Below are 20,293 nucleotides of genomic sequence, written 5' to 3'. Positions count from 1 at the left end.
AGGTACATTGACCAAATTGGGTATGTCTTTAGTACGAAGTAGATTGATAAATGTGGAGAAAGAAATGGAATTCCATAGCCCTTGATGGTGGGAAATAAATAGTGTATGTGTTTCATATATGTTGAACTGGTAGTGAATATAAAAAATACTGAACGCGTTCAGCTGTTTATATTCCGCGATACGTCATAAAAACCGTTTAAGGAATTGTATACTTTCAATCCTTGTTCTTATGTGTGGATTTAACAGTCTTGCGTCTTTACAAGTACCTATCTAGGATCTTAAAGCATATACCTACCTATTTAACTCAACTTGAAACATATTTTTACAAGGTCTAAACCGGTGATTATTGATTTCTAAAGACTTTATACGGTAATTGTACATTGAAAGTGTTTATTTATTTATTAACAAGGTGTACTATATAAATTTAGTTCAGGAAAAACACAGCATTCTTGAGTTTCGGCTTCGTTCGCCAATACCCACATACATTTTGAAGATACATACATATACAGACATTTAATAGAAGCTTTTACGTATATCTCTGAGCCCATAGTAGGCAGTTCTGGTCAGGGGTAGTGCTAATTGGTGTCAAGCGAATTCCTACGACGGGTGCCTGTCGTGCATCCAAAGTCGTCAACCAAATCTTCCTTCAATTATGCTGTTAGGGCTCCAGGCTAAACTACTATGTGACGTCATTCCCACATTGATTTAAATCCTAGTTACTCGACTTCTCTGGCATGGAGTCGAGAAAAACCTAGACCTTGAATGCATGTTCTCAGATTTAGAGACCGCGCCACTAAAGTAGTCCCGCGGTCCCGGCGCTCGCGTCGCAGTATCTGAACGAGGAATGAAATAGATGAAAAATGACGAGGAATATATTTTCACAGAATGACGGACTTTCCAGTCAACATACATAAACTCACGCCTATTTTAGGTAAGCAGAGACTATGGAATTCCATTTGCTTCAATCCTGACATACTTCTCTTGCTTCCTCCACATTCATCAATCGTTTCGTACACGCACGTCGGTTCAGAGTAGATCCTACTGAACCTAATAAGGACATCTCCATTTTTTTTTACCAGGGCACGTTGCTTAATAAAAATATAAATGGCGCGGTCGAATATAACGATTAATGACACAGGCAAATGTTGCTTGATATTTGGACCAGATTTTTCTAGAATTATGTTCTTACCTATCTTGCTTCTCTTAATTTTGATCAGAATAATAATGGTTGGAAGATGTGTTGTGCCCGGGAGTAATAAAAAGGGTCATCATTTTATACCAAAAAACAAAGATCCATATTTCTGAAATACATGAAATTAGAAGGTTAAACGAACGTGAAACGGGACGTGGCCTGGATAGTCCGTCGTTATTATGACTTTTAATTTAGTTCCATTGAAATCCGCGGGACATTTTTCGTGGTTCTCTATAATGCACTTGAGAGCATGTACGGTCACGAGCATTAATATGTATACACTTTGGTACCATGTCACATTAACTTTTTTGACAAATTGAACTGTAAGTCTCACTAAACGTCTAATATGTTAGTGCGACAGAGTCCTAAAGTGGGTACATTATATTGCTCATGACTGTACTCTCCAAAATGAGAGGTACAATCATGAGCAACATCCTGTACCCACTATAGAACCCTGTCGCAGTAACATATTTGACAATTACTGAGACTTACAGTTCAATTTGTCTAAAAGTAAATGTGACATGGTACCAAAGTGTATTGATGCTCGTGACCGTACGTGGGTGATGGACCTGTGCCTTATTATCCATCTTACGACTTTAATGTAGGTTATATAAGTACCTACCTGGTATATTTGATTAGATTTTGATTTGAAGTATAGCTGAAAGTTGCCTCTAGGTACCTAAATGGATCTATCCACATCGATAGCGTAGAATAAGGAATAATACTACGTATAGAACGGCAACTCTCCGCTCCCCACCAGTGGTTGAGCTAGGTTTACCTCACCCCCCTCAAACATAGTTTAGACTTGAATCGTATGGCGTCAGACGCCACACACACACACACAGATGCGCGTGTATGATAACGTCAATGTGTGGTGTCTGTGTAAAACGAGGTTGTTTGTATGAAGTGTCCGGGGTATGTCGATAGTAAATCGTTTAAGGCTATAACTGCAATCGTTCTGTAGAACACTTAAACTTAGTATTTTTAACTACTTACTTAGTATTTCAACGAAAACCAGAGTTTGAAAGACCTCCCGAGTATGACTGAACATACTTACGTCTTTCAAACTCTTGTTTTCGAAGTAAGTACTTACTTATCAACGACATTTAGGAACCGTAGAAAATATAATATATGAAACAATATAAGTGTGAAAGAGACTTTATAGCACAACGCATAATCCCATTACTTCTCAGTGGCATTGCGTTTAAATCACGCATTAGAGTGCATTTTACAACGGAACCACATTTCCTTGACCATTAAAACGATTGTTCCCTTGTTCCCCTGTGATGTAGAGCAATAACTTTTGTTTCTGCTATTAATAAAACAGTTCAAAGAACCTCTGTCGACGCTTCACTTTATGTTATTAGTTATTACACATTATTATGACAAAGCGGCGCGGATGCTTCTTTTTTCTCGCGAATATTTTGGTTACACCAGTTTTGTTTGTTATGCGAAACTAGTGTAAGGGTTCTGTTTTGTAAACGTCGTTTTGTTTAAAGGTTATTTTTATTCACCTTTACTGCCTTGGTGGGTCAACCTGCCAGACTCTGAACTATATTTCCCTAAAGGAGTAGGCAGAGTTATATAGTATATATTCTATATATACATGCCCTTAATCTTTTACTTCTTTTTAATGAAAGTGACCATTTATTTTATTTTATATACTAGCGTTTATATATTTACTTACCTGTAAAATACATTTTTTTCTTGTTCTAACCTCTATAAAAATGACCACCCGAAGTAATTCAATAAAAAATAATTTTCATACGAAAGTCACTTGACTAAAATCTGTAGGTAAATGTAATTATGCTTTCGCAATAATTAGCGAAAAAATAACAATTCGCCCTAAGGCATCCTCGAGGTGCGTTGGAGAGCCCCCAGGCTCTCGACGCAACAAAAGCACTCATCATGCCCGATCACTTTTTACTTTTCAAACGCCATTGTTCTAAATTATGAAAAAAAAAAAGATTTTTTTGCTCAAGTAGGTAATTGTAAATATACGGAGAGTTAGAAAGATACTCGTAATCTTTTTAGTAAAATAATTATCAAAAGCTAAAATAAGAATTAGAATTAGAACTTGTAATATATACTTGTGAGTGTTGTATGAAGGTTTAGTATGATCTACTCTGAACGGCATGCGTGTATGAAACGATTGATGAATGTGAAGGAAGCAAGAGAAGTGTGTCAGGATCGAAGCAAATGGAATTCCACAGTATCTGCTAACCCCGGTGGGAAATAAGCGTGAGTTTATGTATGTATGTTGTAATCTATACCTACGGTCAAGATCATTAATATGTAAACACTTTGGTACCATGTCACATTAACTTTTTTGACAAATTGAACTGTAAGTCTCTAAAATGTCAAATATGTTAGTGCGACAGAGTCCTAAAGTGGGTGCATTATATTGCTCATGACTGTACATTGATTTGAAAGATGTGTTCTTGTTGCAGTTTCTTGTCATTTCTTCTCCTCACCCATAACGCCTTGCGGAATGACGTAGATTCAAAAATGTTAAATTGACCTCCAACAAGTTTATCTATGCTCAACGTGAATTATTTTATTAGAAAGATGTACATATTTTTAATTGATTTTACAATATTTTTGGATCAGCAACCAAACACATTATGCAAAAAAGTATTCCATATTCATTATTCAAAAATCGTGCGTGTGCGTTCGAAAATCAACCCTTGTTAGAATTAGAAATCAAGCGCTGGCCGAAAAAACAATAATTATAAAGCGCGCGTAATTCTAATTTCGAATTCAAATTAAAGCCGCTTAATGCGCGGGAGCGACCGAAGCGGCCCCGTTAAAAAAAGAGTTGACGAGTGCGCGCCGAGGGTGGTAATTTTTCATTAATTTAAGTTCACCATTCCCTGTTTTGTTTGCTTTTAATCGCATTTCTAATTAATCCCGTCGAGAATAACGTGACAACTGTCGACTATGGCCGCCATTTTTTCCAGCTCAGTATAGCAGATGTCAGCCGATTTCCATTTGTTTCTGAGATTAATGATTCGGTGCGATTGTGAATTTTTCCGGTCGGCTTTTGTTGTTTTAGAAGCAATTTGTCCGCTTACTTTTGTAGAGAGGCATTCGTTAAAGCCTCCGCGAATGATATTGGAACGAAATAGAAAAGAAACAAAAACGTTTAGGCTCAACTCTTTCGCTCCGGCTGCTTCATGTCACAATGCGTAAATAAAACAATTGGAAATGAAAATGATAAAACGGTCCATCCAAAACGTTTTCGTATAAGTTTCTATCTACCACTAGATCACGGAGGCTGTTGGGTGGGGTCACGAATTACACGTCTGCGTTCAATTCCTAATGGGAATATTATCGAAATGTCCTTTGGACAGCTAGGGTATTTCAGGCTTTTAGAAATAAATATGATAATAAAAAATCTTATCGAAAATTTGAGAGTGCAATACGTTCATAACTACTTGCAAATTGCCAAATGTTTCTATACCAGATCTGCTTCATGCGAATACTAATTCGTAGCATGCAAAATGCGTCAGCCGACACTAAGCAAGGGCTATCGAAGCCAGTCGGTAAGTGCGCCCACCCCGGTGCGTACCACCCTCCCCCTTCGGGTGCAAGTTATCGGGTCAAATGCCGAGCAGCCTTAGATTTTGGCCCAACTATTGGGGAGGCAACAAGGACGCTTTATAATTTGCTTATGTCATTGTCTAGTTTCTCAATGCCGTTGTTGCAAAATTTTGCAGGATTTAGAGACAAACAGATACCTTTACCTAGCTTACATCAAACTTTTTCTACCAAAGCTAACCCCAGCTTCAATAGAACAGGATTACTGCACTTTTATACTTCTTCTTCTTCTTAATGCAAATTTTGACCCAGCAATAAAGTAGTCTTTCACTACCATTATAAAACAAATAAATACTCAAGTATTTTATTTTTATTTATATCTATGCTTGTCGATACAAAAGACGTTCATTCACAAATGTCATGAACTAAAGGACGTAAATGATGAGACGTGTGTCCTTTGTACACGCATGGCTTCGCATATTATTTCCTACTATTTCAATTGTCATATAAATAATTCATAGAGGAAGCGAAGCAATGATGTGTGAGATCCGAAATCTTTCTGCAAAAAAATCTGCAACTAAAAGGACTAGACAGTCAAAGTTGTCTTAAACATGTTTCTCGGGCGCGTACATTTCAGAATTCTTCTTGTGTTACTAATTTATTTTTGTTAACACCCGAAAACAATCTTTGTCTTCTAAATCTGTTTAACACTGCTTATCTATTTTCATAATATCTACACCAGTATACCCAAACGTGCATAGCTACCCTGCAGTGGCCTTTATCGTCCGCAATGCACTATAAGTGTCTGCCGCCTGTAAATTTTCGCAAGCGATCTGTGGTCGGTCTTTGTGCTATTAATTTGTAATGTCCCCCCTCTCGGTTGCATGGGGGCGCGGCTCGGACGTTTCTGAGGGTTAACAAGATGTGTTGCTAAAATTGTTGTAGCATCTATCCAAGTTTAATAGAGTTTGAAGTAAGGAATAGTTTGATGGGAAAGAACATGGTTTTACTGTTACTCGCTACTTTGTAGCTGGTTGTTTTGTTATGATGAGTTAACGTTGAAGATTTATATACTTTCTGACGTCAGCGTAGTTTTCTTTTTTATGTTCATAAGCGATTGTTGTGGATATAAAGTAAACTGTGCTCTTTATCTCTATAGAATTCCAACTCTTGAAAATATCTTCGTTTTTTTCGTTTTTATATGTCCTTTCATTAGTAGGTACTAGTTCACGAACTTGCCTTATCAAGTTCTGGGTCAGACCTAAAGGTGTCGTATAGTATTATCCCACCTGACGCCAAGTTTGTCACACAAAATCCATTTCAGAGAGATGATGTTGCTTTTAGTACCTCAGAATTGAACGAACCTCCTTTCTCATCGTATGCAGCCTTTAACACAGGCTTAGTGGAAATCTTCAGATGTATCTGTGCACGTCATCCCGTATAGCCTTAGCCGATCTTCAATGGGGCCCGCGTTTCCGATAGGATTAAGCCAGACTTACTGTTCGGTCAGAAACACGGCGCGACGCAACCCACCCTCCCTGCCTCAACCCTAACACCTAGGGCTGCGCACTGTCCTAATTTATGAAGATAATTAAGATAAAAATGACGCGCAAAATTTAAGAATACCTATCCTTTATAAGGGTAAATTAAATTAACAGTAATTGTATTCAAACGCGAGCCTACATATAAAAAAAAGAAACTATTTAACGTAAGTAACTCGTCGTGAAGTAATACTCCTAAATCAAACCAGATCTGGAGCTTCCGATGGGCGTAAATATATAACTATCACACATACAAGAAAAAAACGGAACTTCAATTCAATGAAATTGTGAAACTCTTATGAGGTTCACTATCATCGACGAATTAAGCTGTCCTGGTACCTACCGGTATTCTTTGTATCGTAAATACGTGTCTATTCAAAAATTGTCTTAATTTATCATGCTCTAACGACTTTAGATTGAGTTTATAGTTTGAGTTTAAACAAAAATGATTTTTGTTTGCTGTTTTCTTATATATAGATATAATTTAAGTTGATCTGTATATTTTTTAAGTTTTAAGCTTGTTCTTAGTTCTAGATTTTATCATTAATTTCCTCAATTCTGTTATTTAAAAACCACTTTTCGGCCAATAGTATAGTAACCAGAGCCGCAATATATTTAAAAAAATATGCTCTGACGACATAATATTATCATCAACATGTCAATCGGAAGACATCCACTGTTGAAAATAAGCGTCCTATAGATCACCAATTTAAACTTTTATAAACCGTCTGTACCCAGCAGCTCCCCGCAACATTCACCAAGTTATCCATCCTTCTATTGGCATCATTTCTAGCATCCTGGGTATGTCGTAAAACCCAACAGACGGATTGTATACTTTTTAATATCATTGACTGATCACCCTTCACCGTGCCGTTCACCATATCCACTTTAGGACTTCGTATTAAAAGTGAATGCAAGTTTTCTTCTGATTACTATGCTCCTATGTCTATAACGTCGTCTAAATACAACATAAACAGCCTATATACGTCCCACTGTTGGCCACAGGCCTCCTCTCAATCAACCGGCGGGGGTATGGAGCACACTCCACCACGCTGCTCCACTGCGGGTGTTTTAAAGTGCCCTCCGAAGCACGGAATCATCTTACTTTTTCGGACAAGCAGGTGATTCAAGCTAGAAATGTCCTTACCAAACAAATGGCAGTCTCACAAAGTGGTTTCGGCAATGTCCCCATCGGGTATCGAACCCGGGCAAGATCGTGAGCCTAACGCTCTAACCACTGAGGCTGTTCGTCTAAATACATTTAAATACTTTTAGCAATAAATCGGCGAAGCTCGCTAGCCCTAGCGCCCGATCTGCCGCCGCATTAGGAGCAATCATATTCGACGGCTGCTGGGTTTTGGCATCGCTTCGTGTTGCTTAGCCTGGCCCGGCTATTTGCGGAACAATGATCGGCGGTGTCTTAGTTCTAGAGGTCGTTAGAGACCAGTTTTGCCTGGACGTCTGATTTGGCTACCATGTATTGACGGCCAGTGTTATTTATGCACTAATAGTACGCCTAGAATTTGGCCGGGTTATACTTGGAAAGGATTTAAATGTGTTAAGAGGTGTGGTTCATTGTTTTGTTATGATTATCATTGAAGAAGACTATATGGGTTACAGATAAATCCAGAATTATAAATACATGAAACAAAAGCAAGAACAATAGAACCTATACAATCGATATTAAGTAGATTATAATACATACACGATATGTTAGTAATTGTATTATTTTAATCTATGTAATTCAGTCTTCTTATTAGATTTTATTATCCTTCAGTTTGATTAATAAGCACTTAAACTTGATAGAGTAATAAAATTGAACAGACTTCTTACCTACTCTATATATTTCAAGACCATATTTTTATAATTCTAAATCTCCACTCGAAAAGTCTTATCTGTTAACAAGCGGTAAAGACACAATAAAGGTACGACCACACTCGACCGATATCCGGGTAACAAAGACGGAGTTTTCCCGAACGGCGCGGATCTTGACCCAGTTTCGCGGGTTGGGGCAGGTCGGCGACACGTACGCCGGGTATTTCTTTTGAAGTTACGTTCTCTCTCCCCGGGGCCTGTCTGTGTGCGTTCGAATGTGTGCGCCCACCTTTATGTTAAGCTGTGAATGAATGAGAACTTGAGTGTAGACTTTTACGGTTACTTTTGCCAATGTTAGGAACGCGCGAACACGCTTTGGATGGCTATAGCGTCATTTTATGAATAGCCTAATAGATATATAATTGTTATAACTTTTGATATTTCCCTAAGCCCAAGTTTTAGTATTAGTTTTTCTTTAATAATAAGTAATTTGAATGTTTGTATTAACTTTTATTAAAAAAATAATATTCAATTGAATTAATTAATACATTATTCGTAGGCTGTTCGTTATCTAAATAAACTTGAGAAACAGTTTTAATGATCATCGATATTTATTATTTACACACGATTTCAAATTTAATAATCGTAATAACGAACATTAAATTTTAAGTGACAGGAAGAGGAGCTAAATCTTAGCATCCGCTTTTCATTTGTTTTTAGCCCTTTTTTTTCTTCCACAATTCCTTCTGTTATTCACTAACACAGACATCCAAATTTCCATCTTTAGGTCTTGCCTGTGTTCTAGCATTCTAGAGAAAAAAAAATAAAAAGGAAAAAAATAAAGAACATTTTTTTTAATTGAGGAAAGCTACCAGCACGGATCCTTAAATAAATACGTACAAACGTAAATTAAGCTAGTATGAGGCCAATTACAAGCTTCCACATATGTGTATAACCAAATTAAATCAAAAGATAGGTATACTTACAAAATTAAAAAAATATATTTTTTTAATTTTTTGTTAAAAAATATATTTTTTTTAATTTTGATAAATTGTTGTTGTTCCAGACGAGTCGGGATGCGAGGCTGATATGTTGGAGGGCGCGGAGGGAGGACGGCACTCGCCGCCTCGGCCGCAGCAGGAGCCTATCAACCTCAAGAATGAGGTGAGTACCTCTTACAATGGCAGATATTTTTTTTTAAAGAACGTCTAGGGCCCTGTGCCGAGGTTTTTCTTGCAGCTTCTTTTCCCCGGCTATACAGGTTGTGAGAAGCTGCAGTAGTTTTAGGCGGATGAGACGTTCGTTATGTAAAAATTGACGATTCAAAGTGTAACTATGTTACCTATTGAATAAAGATATTTTTGAATTTTGAGGTATAAACGTGATATAGAATACAATTTTAAAACAAAAATAGTGTTGCCAGATGAGAATTTATCTTACACTTAGAAATTCGTATTGCGTTCTCAAAGAATAAATTATGATTGCTTTGTTTTTTTTTTTAATCAAATGGGTTTTCTCTTGACACCCATCTTCTTTTTACAGTATTTTCTTCGTAAATACCTAAAGTGATTAGGACAACATTATGTTTCATATTAAATTCGTTTGAAACTTAATTTGGACTTTTCTAAGAAGGAATTATAATTACTATTTGAACAAACACATTCTGCTTTTGTTTTTTGAAGGTAATTTAGATCCAAAAGTTATAGGTACTATTACTTAGATTGCTAGTTTATCAATATTTTATCCACTAACCTGTATGAAAATATACATAAATTCAATTCAAATTCTCCCTGATAATTTGTTAAATAGGGATTACTAGGTAGTAATCTGTTTAAAACTTTTCTCGCCCTCGAACCGTTGACCGGAAATTAACTTATTCACGGCGAAGTGTTGGGTGGCAACTAACTTGCCTACAGGACCTCAAGTTGTCTTCAACTACACAGATCCACTTGGCAGTAGTGCCTTTACAAAACACGTGCTCTATACAAACGTATAAAGCAAAAACGAGACCAGAGCTAAGTGCGAATAAGCGCCCTTAATTCTCAAGTGTTGCCCGTCCGACGCCGGCCGCAAAAAGACGACCGCACCTCAAAAGGACCTCGCAATTTCGTCGAAAGACTAAACATCCACACTCGCCGCTTCGTTAGGCCTTCGAAAATACGCGAGCGATCCACTACCGAGCAATCGGCCGGCGCAACCTACTTGCTTCAGAATCTATAGTATCGATTAGTGAGCGTTTTTTACCCACACGCACTCACACACTGCCGCGCTGGGGGCAGCCTTTTTAACAATCTTTTTTTCGACCACCCCTCACCCCCAAAACCGCCATGTCCATTGCGCGGATGCAAAGACCACCCCGCGCCCCTCCCCTCATATAGCAGCATTGAAAATGGAATTTCCATGAGTGATGGAGTGTCAAACGGAAAGTGCAAAAAGGAGAAAAAGTACATTATGTTAATTATTGAAAGCGTGGTCCGTCGTCCGAGTTTAAATTGAATGTCATGTCGTATTCTGTCCGAGTGTCGTGGAAACGCGCGCTTTTTCTGTCCCACTCAATTCCGTATGTTGAGCATATTCAATTTTTTACTTTTTGACGAAATTAATCAGAGAACGTGTTTGCGAGCGGAACAAGCCCAGTCACTCATTAAAGTGTCGGCACTTCCTCTAAAATGGGTTTGCTGCAATATTTTCCACATTCAAATTAAGCTTTAAATGTGAAGAAAAATATGCCGTAAAAACTTTTATAACTTTATTTAAAATTTGTTTTTCTTTGAAAGTTTGTTTCGGTAACACCAGCTACATCTTGCTGAAGCGAAAGCGAGGCAAATATAGCTGTCTCTTTTACTCAGAACTCGCGCCGAACAAAACTTTATCAAGAATTTAGCTTTTAAAATATTCCACACGCCACTAAATTTCCGTCACATACACGAGTAGTACAAAAGCTGTCAGTTTAATAAAATCCGCCGCTAGACGCTGACACAAAAAGTGCGTGGACAATGCACTTATTCAGCGGAGAGCACAACTATCCGGCTGCATTGCTAATGGAAATCCCGAAAAAATATCGAAAAAAATAGTTTAAAAAAGCAAGCACATTTGAATGAAAATTGTGTGGGGGCGGGCGGCGGCGGTCCGATCGCCTATTATTATTATTATTACTTGCATTATATCTGCATTTTTTCGACGCACACAAGCGCAAGGGGTGTGCGCGCCATTTTTATTTTTTCTTCGTTTTTCTTTTTTCGGGAAATTGGCGGGCGGTGGGGGCACCACCACATGTGAATGCAGCGCTAGTCGGGACGAACTATGGCGATGTCTACAAGTGGACGACCATTTAAATTGGCTCTCATCAAATATTGACTGCATGTAGTTTTTTCATTAAAAACCAGTCGGCTTTTTGTGTTACCATCGTTTGGATACGGTTCCGTTCAATTTGTATCGGGATTTCTTTTCAAAGTACATCATACTACTTTTTATGTGCGTGCAAAAATTAAATATGCTGCAAAATATGATTGCAATCAAAGGTACGAAATATATTTCAGGAACGTGCTGGATTTGTAGCAATCAACACAAACTTAATTTATCATAAATATTTTTTGTGCGTAGTAACTGTTTTGTAAAGCAGAATCTCTATTCTACACGAAAACTTTACGAACCACAATGCATTCTAAATATTTTTTAAATGAACAGTACATTTCCTGTTCCCCTCCCTATTCACCCAGACCACACAATCAAACCCAGCAATGTAACTTCATCTTTATATTTTACGAGATAACAAGCGGTGGTGTGAAAACGAGTAATAAGTGTTATGAACGCACGCGGAAAACGAATTTATTATCATTAAAAAATGCAAAAAAAAATCATAATGAAAGGGGTGGCGAACAGGGTGCATCCATTTTTTACTTTAATTGGCTTGTAAATTTAAAAAGTTGTAGTGAAAATGCTATGTACAGCCGGTTTCCAGAGATTTTGGCGCGATCTCAGAGGTGGTGGTCGTGCCTCGTTGAAACTGATATTGCATTATTCTTTGTTAATAAACTTTAATAAGATCATGTAAGTGGTGAGCCGTATCGCCGTTTATAATGGCCACCTATTACGTTGGTCTAACAGAAAGCTTGCTAAGGTGTTGATACTAACTGTCAGAAGTATGTACGATAAGGTGCAAAAGTCCAGTCAGTTTCTTGCAAAGTAATAATGAAAAATGAAAATGAAAAATGTTTTTATTACCAGAAAACAATACACATATATAGATTGAGAAGGGAATGTTAGGTTGGTTTGGACACGTAGAGCGGATGAAGGATAATAGAATTGCAAAAGCGGTATATAAAGCAAAAGTTGATGGTAGGGCTGGCAGAGGAAGACCGAGAAGGACTTACAATGACCAAATTGGACATGTCCTTCGAAAAGGTTTAATACGATCTATTCTGAACTGGCGTGCGTGTATGAAGCGATTGATGAATGTGGAGGAAGCAAGAGAAGTGTGTCAGGATCGCAAATGCAAATGGAATTCTATAGTCTCTGCTTACCCCGGTGAGAAATAGGCGTGAGTTTATGTTTATGTATGTAAAACAATACAATGAGGCACATATAGTAGGATGGGTACTTATATAAAAAATATATCCAAATGAACAGAGGTTCCCCAACTAGGCGGAGCCTGTATCTTGGGAAACCGTAAAACAAATGGGTACATGTGATATTGGCGCATAGTTTGCCAAAGGAAACTTAAAATTAAGGGTGAGTGTGTTAAGTAGGAATATGAATGTGTGAGTTTGCGAGTTTAGTGTATGCGAGTATAATAGAAGGAGTAATCATAACGATAGTAAGTCAGTAACAAAATAAGTGCATATGTATTTATGTATGTGAGAGTGTATGTGTGGGGTTCAGAGTTAGGTTGAATAAATTAACTGGTTGCACTTAAGACCTCCTGGTTACATATCGTTTCTGTAATAGACCAAAAACACCTACAAAAACATAAATTTAGTAATGGTTCATAATTTCACCACTGTTTACAAATAATTCGCCGGGCTCACTGACTGCACTTTTGCTCTTTGATTGTCCCTCTTGACTAACCTAGTCATGAGCTTATGTTATGCTCAGATAGCTCCCAAAACTATAACCCTTCCATCCTTTCGGCTTAGCCGTAGTCTGGTAAAAACGACTTATTTTTTTGTTATAAGAAACACCTCTCGTAGGGCATGAAGTACCTACTTACTTACCTACCTATACGTACCTACCTACTTATACGTAGTTACAAAATCCTTTCATAACATAACGTCCGCTTCTATTGTGGCAAAAATTGACATCAATATGATAAGCTTTTCCATATTCAAAAGCTCAAACCTCCTACGAAATGTTTGAACATAAATTTCAAAATGAAAATTGCACGGCAACAAACACTGTAAGAAACAAAAGACAATCGGTCGCACTTGAAAATCGAGGTCGAAAGAAGCGAATAAAGGGCAGGATAGAGTGTCGGTCATAGCGTAAGTGTGAGAGGGACGGATGCTCGCCATTAATATCTTCCCAATCATTTCCCGCGACTTCGCATCAAATACTCTATGTGTGTAGGGATTGTTTCGTTTTTAGGAAATGTCCTTATTCTGCACAGGGGCATTAGAAAATTTGAAACTTTTTTGAAAAAGACCCTAGTTTTCCAGTTTTTTAAGTTGCGTGATTTTAAGTTAGGGATCGTAGAAAACTTGACCCCAAGCAAATCTAATTAGTGTCTCTTTCGGTTTTTCCTCAACAAGTGGTTTTAACACACCGTTTGTGATTGTAACGATTCTGATTAAAAAAGTAAACTTTATACGTTGTATGAAAAAGTACTTAAAATTAAAAAAAAGTAAAATGTCCTAAAGAAGTTCACTAAACTCGAAAACTGCGGAATATGCGGAAATTGCCTTCTTTTTTGTAAATAAACTTTCACGCTGAATTTCAAACGAATTTTTCGCTAAAGAATTCATCTTGGAATGTGTGAAATATCTAAACGTAGAGCGATACTTACTTTCAATAGATCTAATACGGTCGCAAAGAGTGTTGAAAATGCAATCCTTTGTTTCTTATCAATAAAGCAATAATAAAGTACTTACAATCAATTTACGAACAAATATCAAAGGGTGAGCTTCCGTGCGCCTGAAGTTAATATCATGGGTATAGTGTCACCGCAATAACATCCAAGAATCGTTTGTCCTTTTGAAAATATCCATTTAGAACATAGGTAAGTAGGTCACGTATGTTCCATTTGGATGTTCAAAACGGCAGAAAAATTCTAGAATATTCTTGCAACATATTATATTGACCTCCAGTGCTCTAAAATTCACGCCAAACTTTCCACGTGTTTAACTCACAAGGACAACTTGATAACGCCACCACGGTTGCGCCACCAACAAAATGTATGCAGTTGTATATAGGGTATCTCACTTGGTGACTTAGTCAGATATGGCCTGTACTGAAACCATGTGTACCTAAGATTTTATTTGGTGAATAATGTTTTGAATGCACAGTCGATTGGCAAATCATATAGAATAAGTCGGTGCAAATGTCGTTAAGTCTAGCTCCGATTCCATATTGAATCTTTCAGTTCAATTTAACAAATTCACGTAATAATTTCACATCATCATCTAAACATAATAATATCAAAATAATTTCTTCAAACTCGACTTGTTAAAACCGACATAAGACCGTTCCTATAATTCAAATCCCAACATGCCTAAATAGCTTATCGTTCTGGGAAAAATGACCGTATTATTACTGAGAAATAAAGCCGAATTTAGCGAGAAGATTACCATTGACGTTTGCAAATACCAAGTGGCGCCTTTCGAGCCCCAAGCGCTGGAGAAAAGTTAGAGGACTCCGTATAGGTAAAAAGTATGAGTCAACTTTATTTTCCCCAAATTTAACCATAGTGGGAATATGTAATGAGGCCTACCTCTAACTAACAAAGATGCCTTAAGTATCTTGATGATTAAAAAAGAAAAAATATTTAAATATATAGATTACAAGTACTATATATACAGGATGTTAGTGACATCAGAACGAATACTGAGGGGATGATTCTGAATTAATATCAATTTGAATTTTCTGCTTTTTTTTTATAAACTTACTTTATACACTATTTTATATACTTACTAAAGGTAGTTTGTTGAGTGCCCGTCTCCCATACATAATTATACATAAATCATGTGTACGCAAAGAACTTCGAGTTTAGCTAATTGCGTATCGGACTTATTGTTTCTAAATAAAGGTAGATTACTATTTAGAATAAACAGAACAGAGCTCCAGAGTAGTCAGACGACATACCCAAATTCTAATATTAAAGCGAGTGGTGTAGAATTATACAAATCATTGGTGCAAAAGCAAAATTAACAAAGAAAAGTACCTAACCACGGTCCCAAAACGGATTCCTTGCCCCACAAATCTAGGGTTGCAGCAAATATAAATCTGTTCGCAGCCGCGGCCAGGGCTGCCCACGAAGGACGGGCGTGATTGATCAAAGTCGTTTGTCAGGCTCGCGTGGCCGTAAACTGGCAACCCTGGCAATTAGCACGTGATTCTGGACGTCTAATGCGCGCGAATTTAGTTTTAATTATGGACGCCGTTGCCATGGCGACGCGTAACAGCTGCTTCTGACGTGACGTGTGTGTGCGTTACAAAAAGTTAGCGATTATCAACGCGTTCACCTGAATTGTGTGTGAAAACTTTTTCTGTTTTTGTACGAATTGAACACAATCTCAACCGATAAGTGAAGATGCCCAAGATCCAAGTTAAAAACGTAGTTTAAAAAAAAAATATATAAGTAAATTTAGGAACAGATTTGCTTAGTATATTTTTTATAAATTGTCAAATCTCAGGTTAGGTAAGCGGACCCTGTGAAAAATCGGGATAATACTAGGGGGGATGATGTTCGGAAAAGTTCTACCTATGCTCCAGCATACGTAGAACATTCACTCCAGTGAATGTTATCACAAAGCTGAATGAAAATGGCTGCAATATGAAAGGATGTAGAATGTTACATGATCGACCTAACGGTCAAGATGTTCCTGAATGGATTATGGCATGAAGGTAGGCATAAAAGTATAGCTCCTACTGCATGTATTCATTCGTCTATCACGATACGAAAGATATTAGAATGCAAAATGCGGCGCTGTATGCACATCGACGCCTCAACCCGTCACAGCACTTCATAATGTGACGAAAGAAAAAACAACAGTAATAAACATTTAAAAAGGGAGATGTCCCGACATTACAGACGAATTAAAATGCGGAATCACGTGCATTACGGCTTGTTCCCATCCTTTTTTTTTCAATACACTTATAAATGCGAACTTGGAAATGCGTAGAGGCGCCGCGCGTTTTATTTTTCTTTTCAATGTTTAATGGATTTCGGCTGTTTGCAAAAGTAACCATTTTTAGCAAAACAATTGTGTAAACAGATTCTTCAAATATCTTTATTGCTGGAAACAAATACGTCTCGATGTACAAATGTACCGTAAACGTTGTTTTGTTGATTCCGCGAATTTGTAACGGTTACTGTATTAAAATTGTCTATAATTGCAGGTAAAATCTACCAATTATTAAAGAAGTGACAAAATGATGGTAATGTCTTGGGAACGTGACACGTGAAAGACAGTTATGTTTTATTATATTAATTGTTTTGTGATTTACCAGCCACACTTTATACAGTCGTCTCTAATACTCATTTTATTTTTACATAGAAAATAATGTTTTTTGGCTCATTTTTTCAATCATTTCCTCTGTTAAGTACCCGTCCGGTTAATTCTGGGGACGCCTGCGCCCAGCTTTGGGACGTATGTATGCTTTTTATGTTTTCTAATAATATTTATAACATTGAAGTCTCCATGTATAGTGTTCTCAAAATGTCGGTACGAAACATAAAAATTAATGGAACCCTTGTTTAATGGCCGATTCTAATTCGATGTTTAATATAGAAATTTTATTTATTTTATTTCGTCAAATAATTTTAGGTAGCTGTTTCCATTGGTTTAATGTTAAAATGACCTTAAAGCACATTTATTACACAGGTTAATTTAGTTTAATAATTAAAACCGAAATGTTTGTTATAAAATCTTGTTACCTCTCATCAGACGAAAACTCGTCATCGGGTTGGTTTCAAGCGGACTTCATTTTTTTTTTCATGGGCTTTCTGATATTATGCAGTGGTCTGCAATATACATTCGAAGGGCACCGCCTCGTTAGATGCTTTTAAAGGGCAAGTCAAGCAGCACTTTCTCAACTTTCTCTCCTCTTCTTTATAACGTTTTCCTTCTTCTACTCCATTCTTCTTACATCTTCTTCAGTAGGTAGGTAAACTTAAACTAAACTTGATACATAAATACGTATTTATATATTATTATAATCATTATTTACTGTCTTCTATGTATTGTTTTAATATAGTTTATCTAAGTATGCTTACATTTTCGATTTTTTATTTTACACTGTCTATCCCGCTACCTAAAGGTTGCCTGGAAGAGATTGCTACCTTAGCAATAAAGCCGCCTGTTGTACCTACTACCTATCTTATTATAATACCTAATGTATTTTTAAAATGATTTAAGTGCAGTAAAGAGTTTCTTCATTGAACATTTCACATAAAAAAGCAATATTGCTTTTTGACATTTGTTTCACTGAGTCACTCACTTTGGTGTGTATAAATGCCAATATTGTTTTTTAATAGCAATATTGTTTTTTTTAGATGAAACATTCTGTTCTTACCAAGTCTAAAAACAACTTGTATTTCTGTACTTTATGTTTACCACTTAAAGTTTATGAACTTGTTGTTTCAATGCAAATCATAAAAATGATTTTCATCAGCAATGATCTCTGTTATCACGTACAACCGTAAGTAGCACATTTAACTCAAGCAAAACAAAATCCAAGCAAATCTATTAAAACATAACTTACTTAGATATTATCTCATTCTTTCAACGGAAAATCTAATATTGAAAGCAGATAAAAAAATTCTTAATACTCTATCGAATTATAATATATAATCGCTATCATGACAGAAGTTCGATTTTTATTTACTGACTTAGTTTTATAAGTGATATATTAAGAGCCGAATTCCTCTGATGACGTCATCATTTTTTTTTTTCAAATAATAAATCAAAAATGGACCTTATCTTTTCTACACATGTCATGTACTAAGATAAGACAATGACAATGTTGTACCCACCACATTCTAAACAATAAATGACTATTCTGTTCTATTACAGAAGTATGTCAGAATCGAGGCAAATGTTTCTGATTACTAAATAAAGCCAGATCAAAAGGTAACAAAAGACGTTTTCTTTTTTCTTTTTAACCTATTTATGAATTTTAATCATCATCCCCACTGCTGGCGCACGGGCCTTCCCTATGGATGGATAGGGAGATCGGGCCTTAAACCATCACGCGGGCCCAGTGCGGATTGATGGTTATTAACGACTGCTAATGCAGCCGGGACCAACGGCTTAACGTGCCTTCCGAAGCACCCATCCTATGACCGGCCTTTGCGAAAGTTGCTTAACTTCAACAATCGCAGACCGAGCGCGTTTACCGCTGCGCCACCGAGCTCCTATGAATTTTAATACTTATAGAAAAATGTAATAATGAGTGCGACATTTTGTCACGTTTTTCTCTGACGTCACATGTTGCTTTTCGTACAAATTCTATAGTAATTTCGTGTTTTGACGTTTAGTATAAAGTAACTAATTTAACTTGTTGGAAACTACCTTTTCATAGTTTATTTAATTATAAATGTTTATTCTACTTTGTAATAGTGATTATAATCGCATATAAAAACATTCCTTAGTATATAATTTGAAAATTCCGACGCGTACGTTGCGGAAGAATTTTAGTCTGCTTTCAGCTGAAGTTCCACACTTAGTTCGCACCTCGAAGGTGATGAAGCGTAAAAAACTTTCCCCCGTCCTTGAAACCCGCACTAGCTCGTAACACGAACACTCCCAGGGGGAACACTAGTCTATTTTCAAGCTTCGCGCGAACGCAAATTCTTTTCACCTCTTTTCTTTTCTTTTTCATTCCTTTACTTTGATTTGTTTCTGTGGTCACTTTTCGTGAACTTTCTCTTTGAAAAGTAATAATACATTCTTTCTTTCTTTTCTTTCTTCTTCTTCTAAAATAAATAAAATGTAGTTCACGCTGTAATTCTACTGGAATTTTAAAGTCTTTATGCTGCTTATTATATTTTTTTGACGTGACTTATTGTAGATTTGCCGCAAATGGCATTGACTACTTGGCCAGGAACTTACTTTCCGAGAAACTGTCGAAGCCGACCATGTATGAGACTGTATTGATTACCTATACTAGTTTACATACCTATTTGAAAGTAGGTATTTTATATACATAATAATTTCGTTTTTCTTACAATAAAATGTTGCCTACAAACAAGCAGAACAAATTATATAATAGAATAGAAATTGTTTATTATAAAAGAACGCCATACATAAAAACAAGACAATGACATTACTTAAAATTTTCACAAAATAATTACAAAATAGCATAAAGGATGTTCGTCGATATGATCATAAAGTGGTGGTGGACATCCTGAAATAAAAGGGTCTCACTCAGCACAAGTCGCGGCGTGAACCACGACGCTGGTACTATGTGGACCCCGATTATTCGATTCAATTGACAATAAGATATTCCAATACAGAAATACTGTCGCTTTAACCTTATAAATATAATTGCGCCTTCGAAATTTTGTATATGTATATTTTGTAACAAGACCTACGGGGTATAACGTAGAACCCTTGCCCAGGGATAAGGGTGAAGACATCAACGGTTGCAGAGGAGGCGACGGGAGCCATCGGTACGGCAAGGCTAAGGCGGAAGAGGCGAGTCAAAGGGTCTATCTAACCTCTAACCTGCAACCTGACAGAGGGGCCGCAGTAACTGGCAGTACTATTCAGAGGCGGAGAACAAGAGGTCCTAGTACGGCTTTGAAATAGACTACTCTGGACGCCATCTCACTTGCGTCAGATAGAGTACTGCGAGGCGGAAGGCAAGAGGAAAACCACTGCCCTATTTTTCCCTAAAAAGTAGCATGGAGAACGATACACCGACAAGAGCGTGGCTCTTCTTCTTTCGTAAGGAAATAAGGTACATCATAATTTTATCGACATAAAACGCACACAAATTTCCGTGTAAATATTCCTTTGTTCCTGCTGCTAATTTGATTATTCTCATC

General features: G+C 36.9%; 1 protein-coding gene across 6 annotated transcripts in view; it reads left to right on the top strand.

Annotated features, from left to right (window-relative positions):
* LOC126371710 (POU domain, class 6, transcription factor 2) overlaps positions 1–20,293 on the top strand; it is a 185,295-nt gene that overhangs the window by 29,404 nt on the left and 135,598 nt on the right. For all 6 annotated transcript variants that reach the window (XM_050017033.1, XM_050017036.1, XM_050017037.1 and 3 more), the window contains exon 3: positions 9,155–9,252. In XM_050017033.1, coding sequence (XP_049872990.1) covers positions 9,178–9,252 — 75 coding nt within the window. In that variant the 5' untranslated portion in view covers positions 9,155–9,177. The remainder of the gene's footprint in view (positions 1–9,154; positions 9,253–20,293) is intronic.

Source organism: Pectinophora gossypiella, chromosome 13 (genome assembly GCF_024362695.1).
Source record: "Pectinophora gossypiella chromosome 13, ilPecGoss1.1, whole genome shotgun sequence".
Taxonomy (NCBI): domain Eukaryota; kingdom Metazoa; phylum Arthropoda; class Insecta; order Lepidoptera; family Gelechiidae; genus Pectinophora; species Pectinophora gossypiella.
Note: the sequence above shows the minus strand (reverse complement) of the source record. Positions and strands in the feature narration are given on the sequence as shown.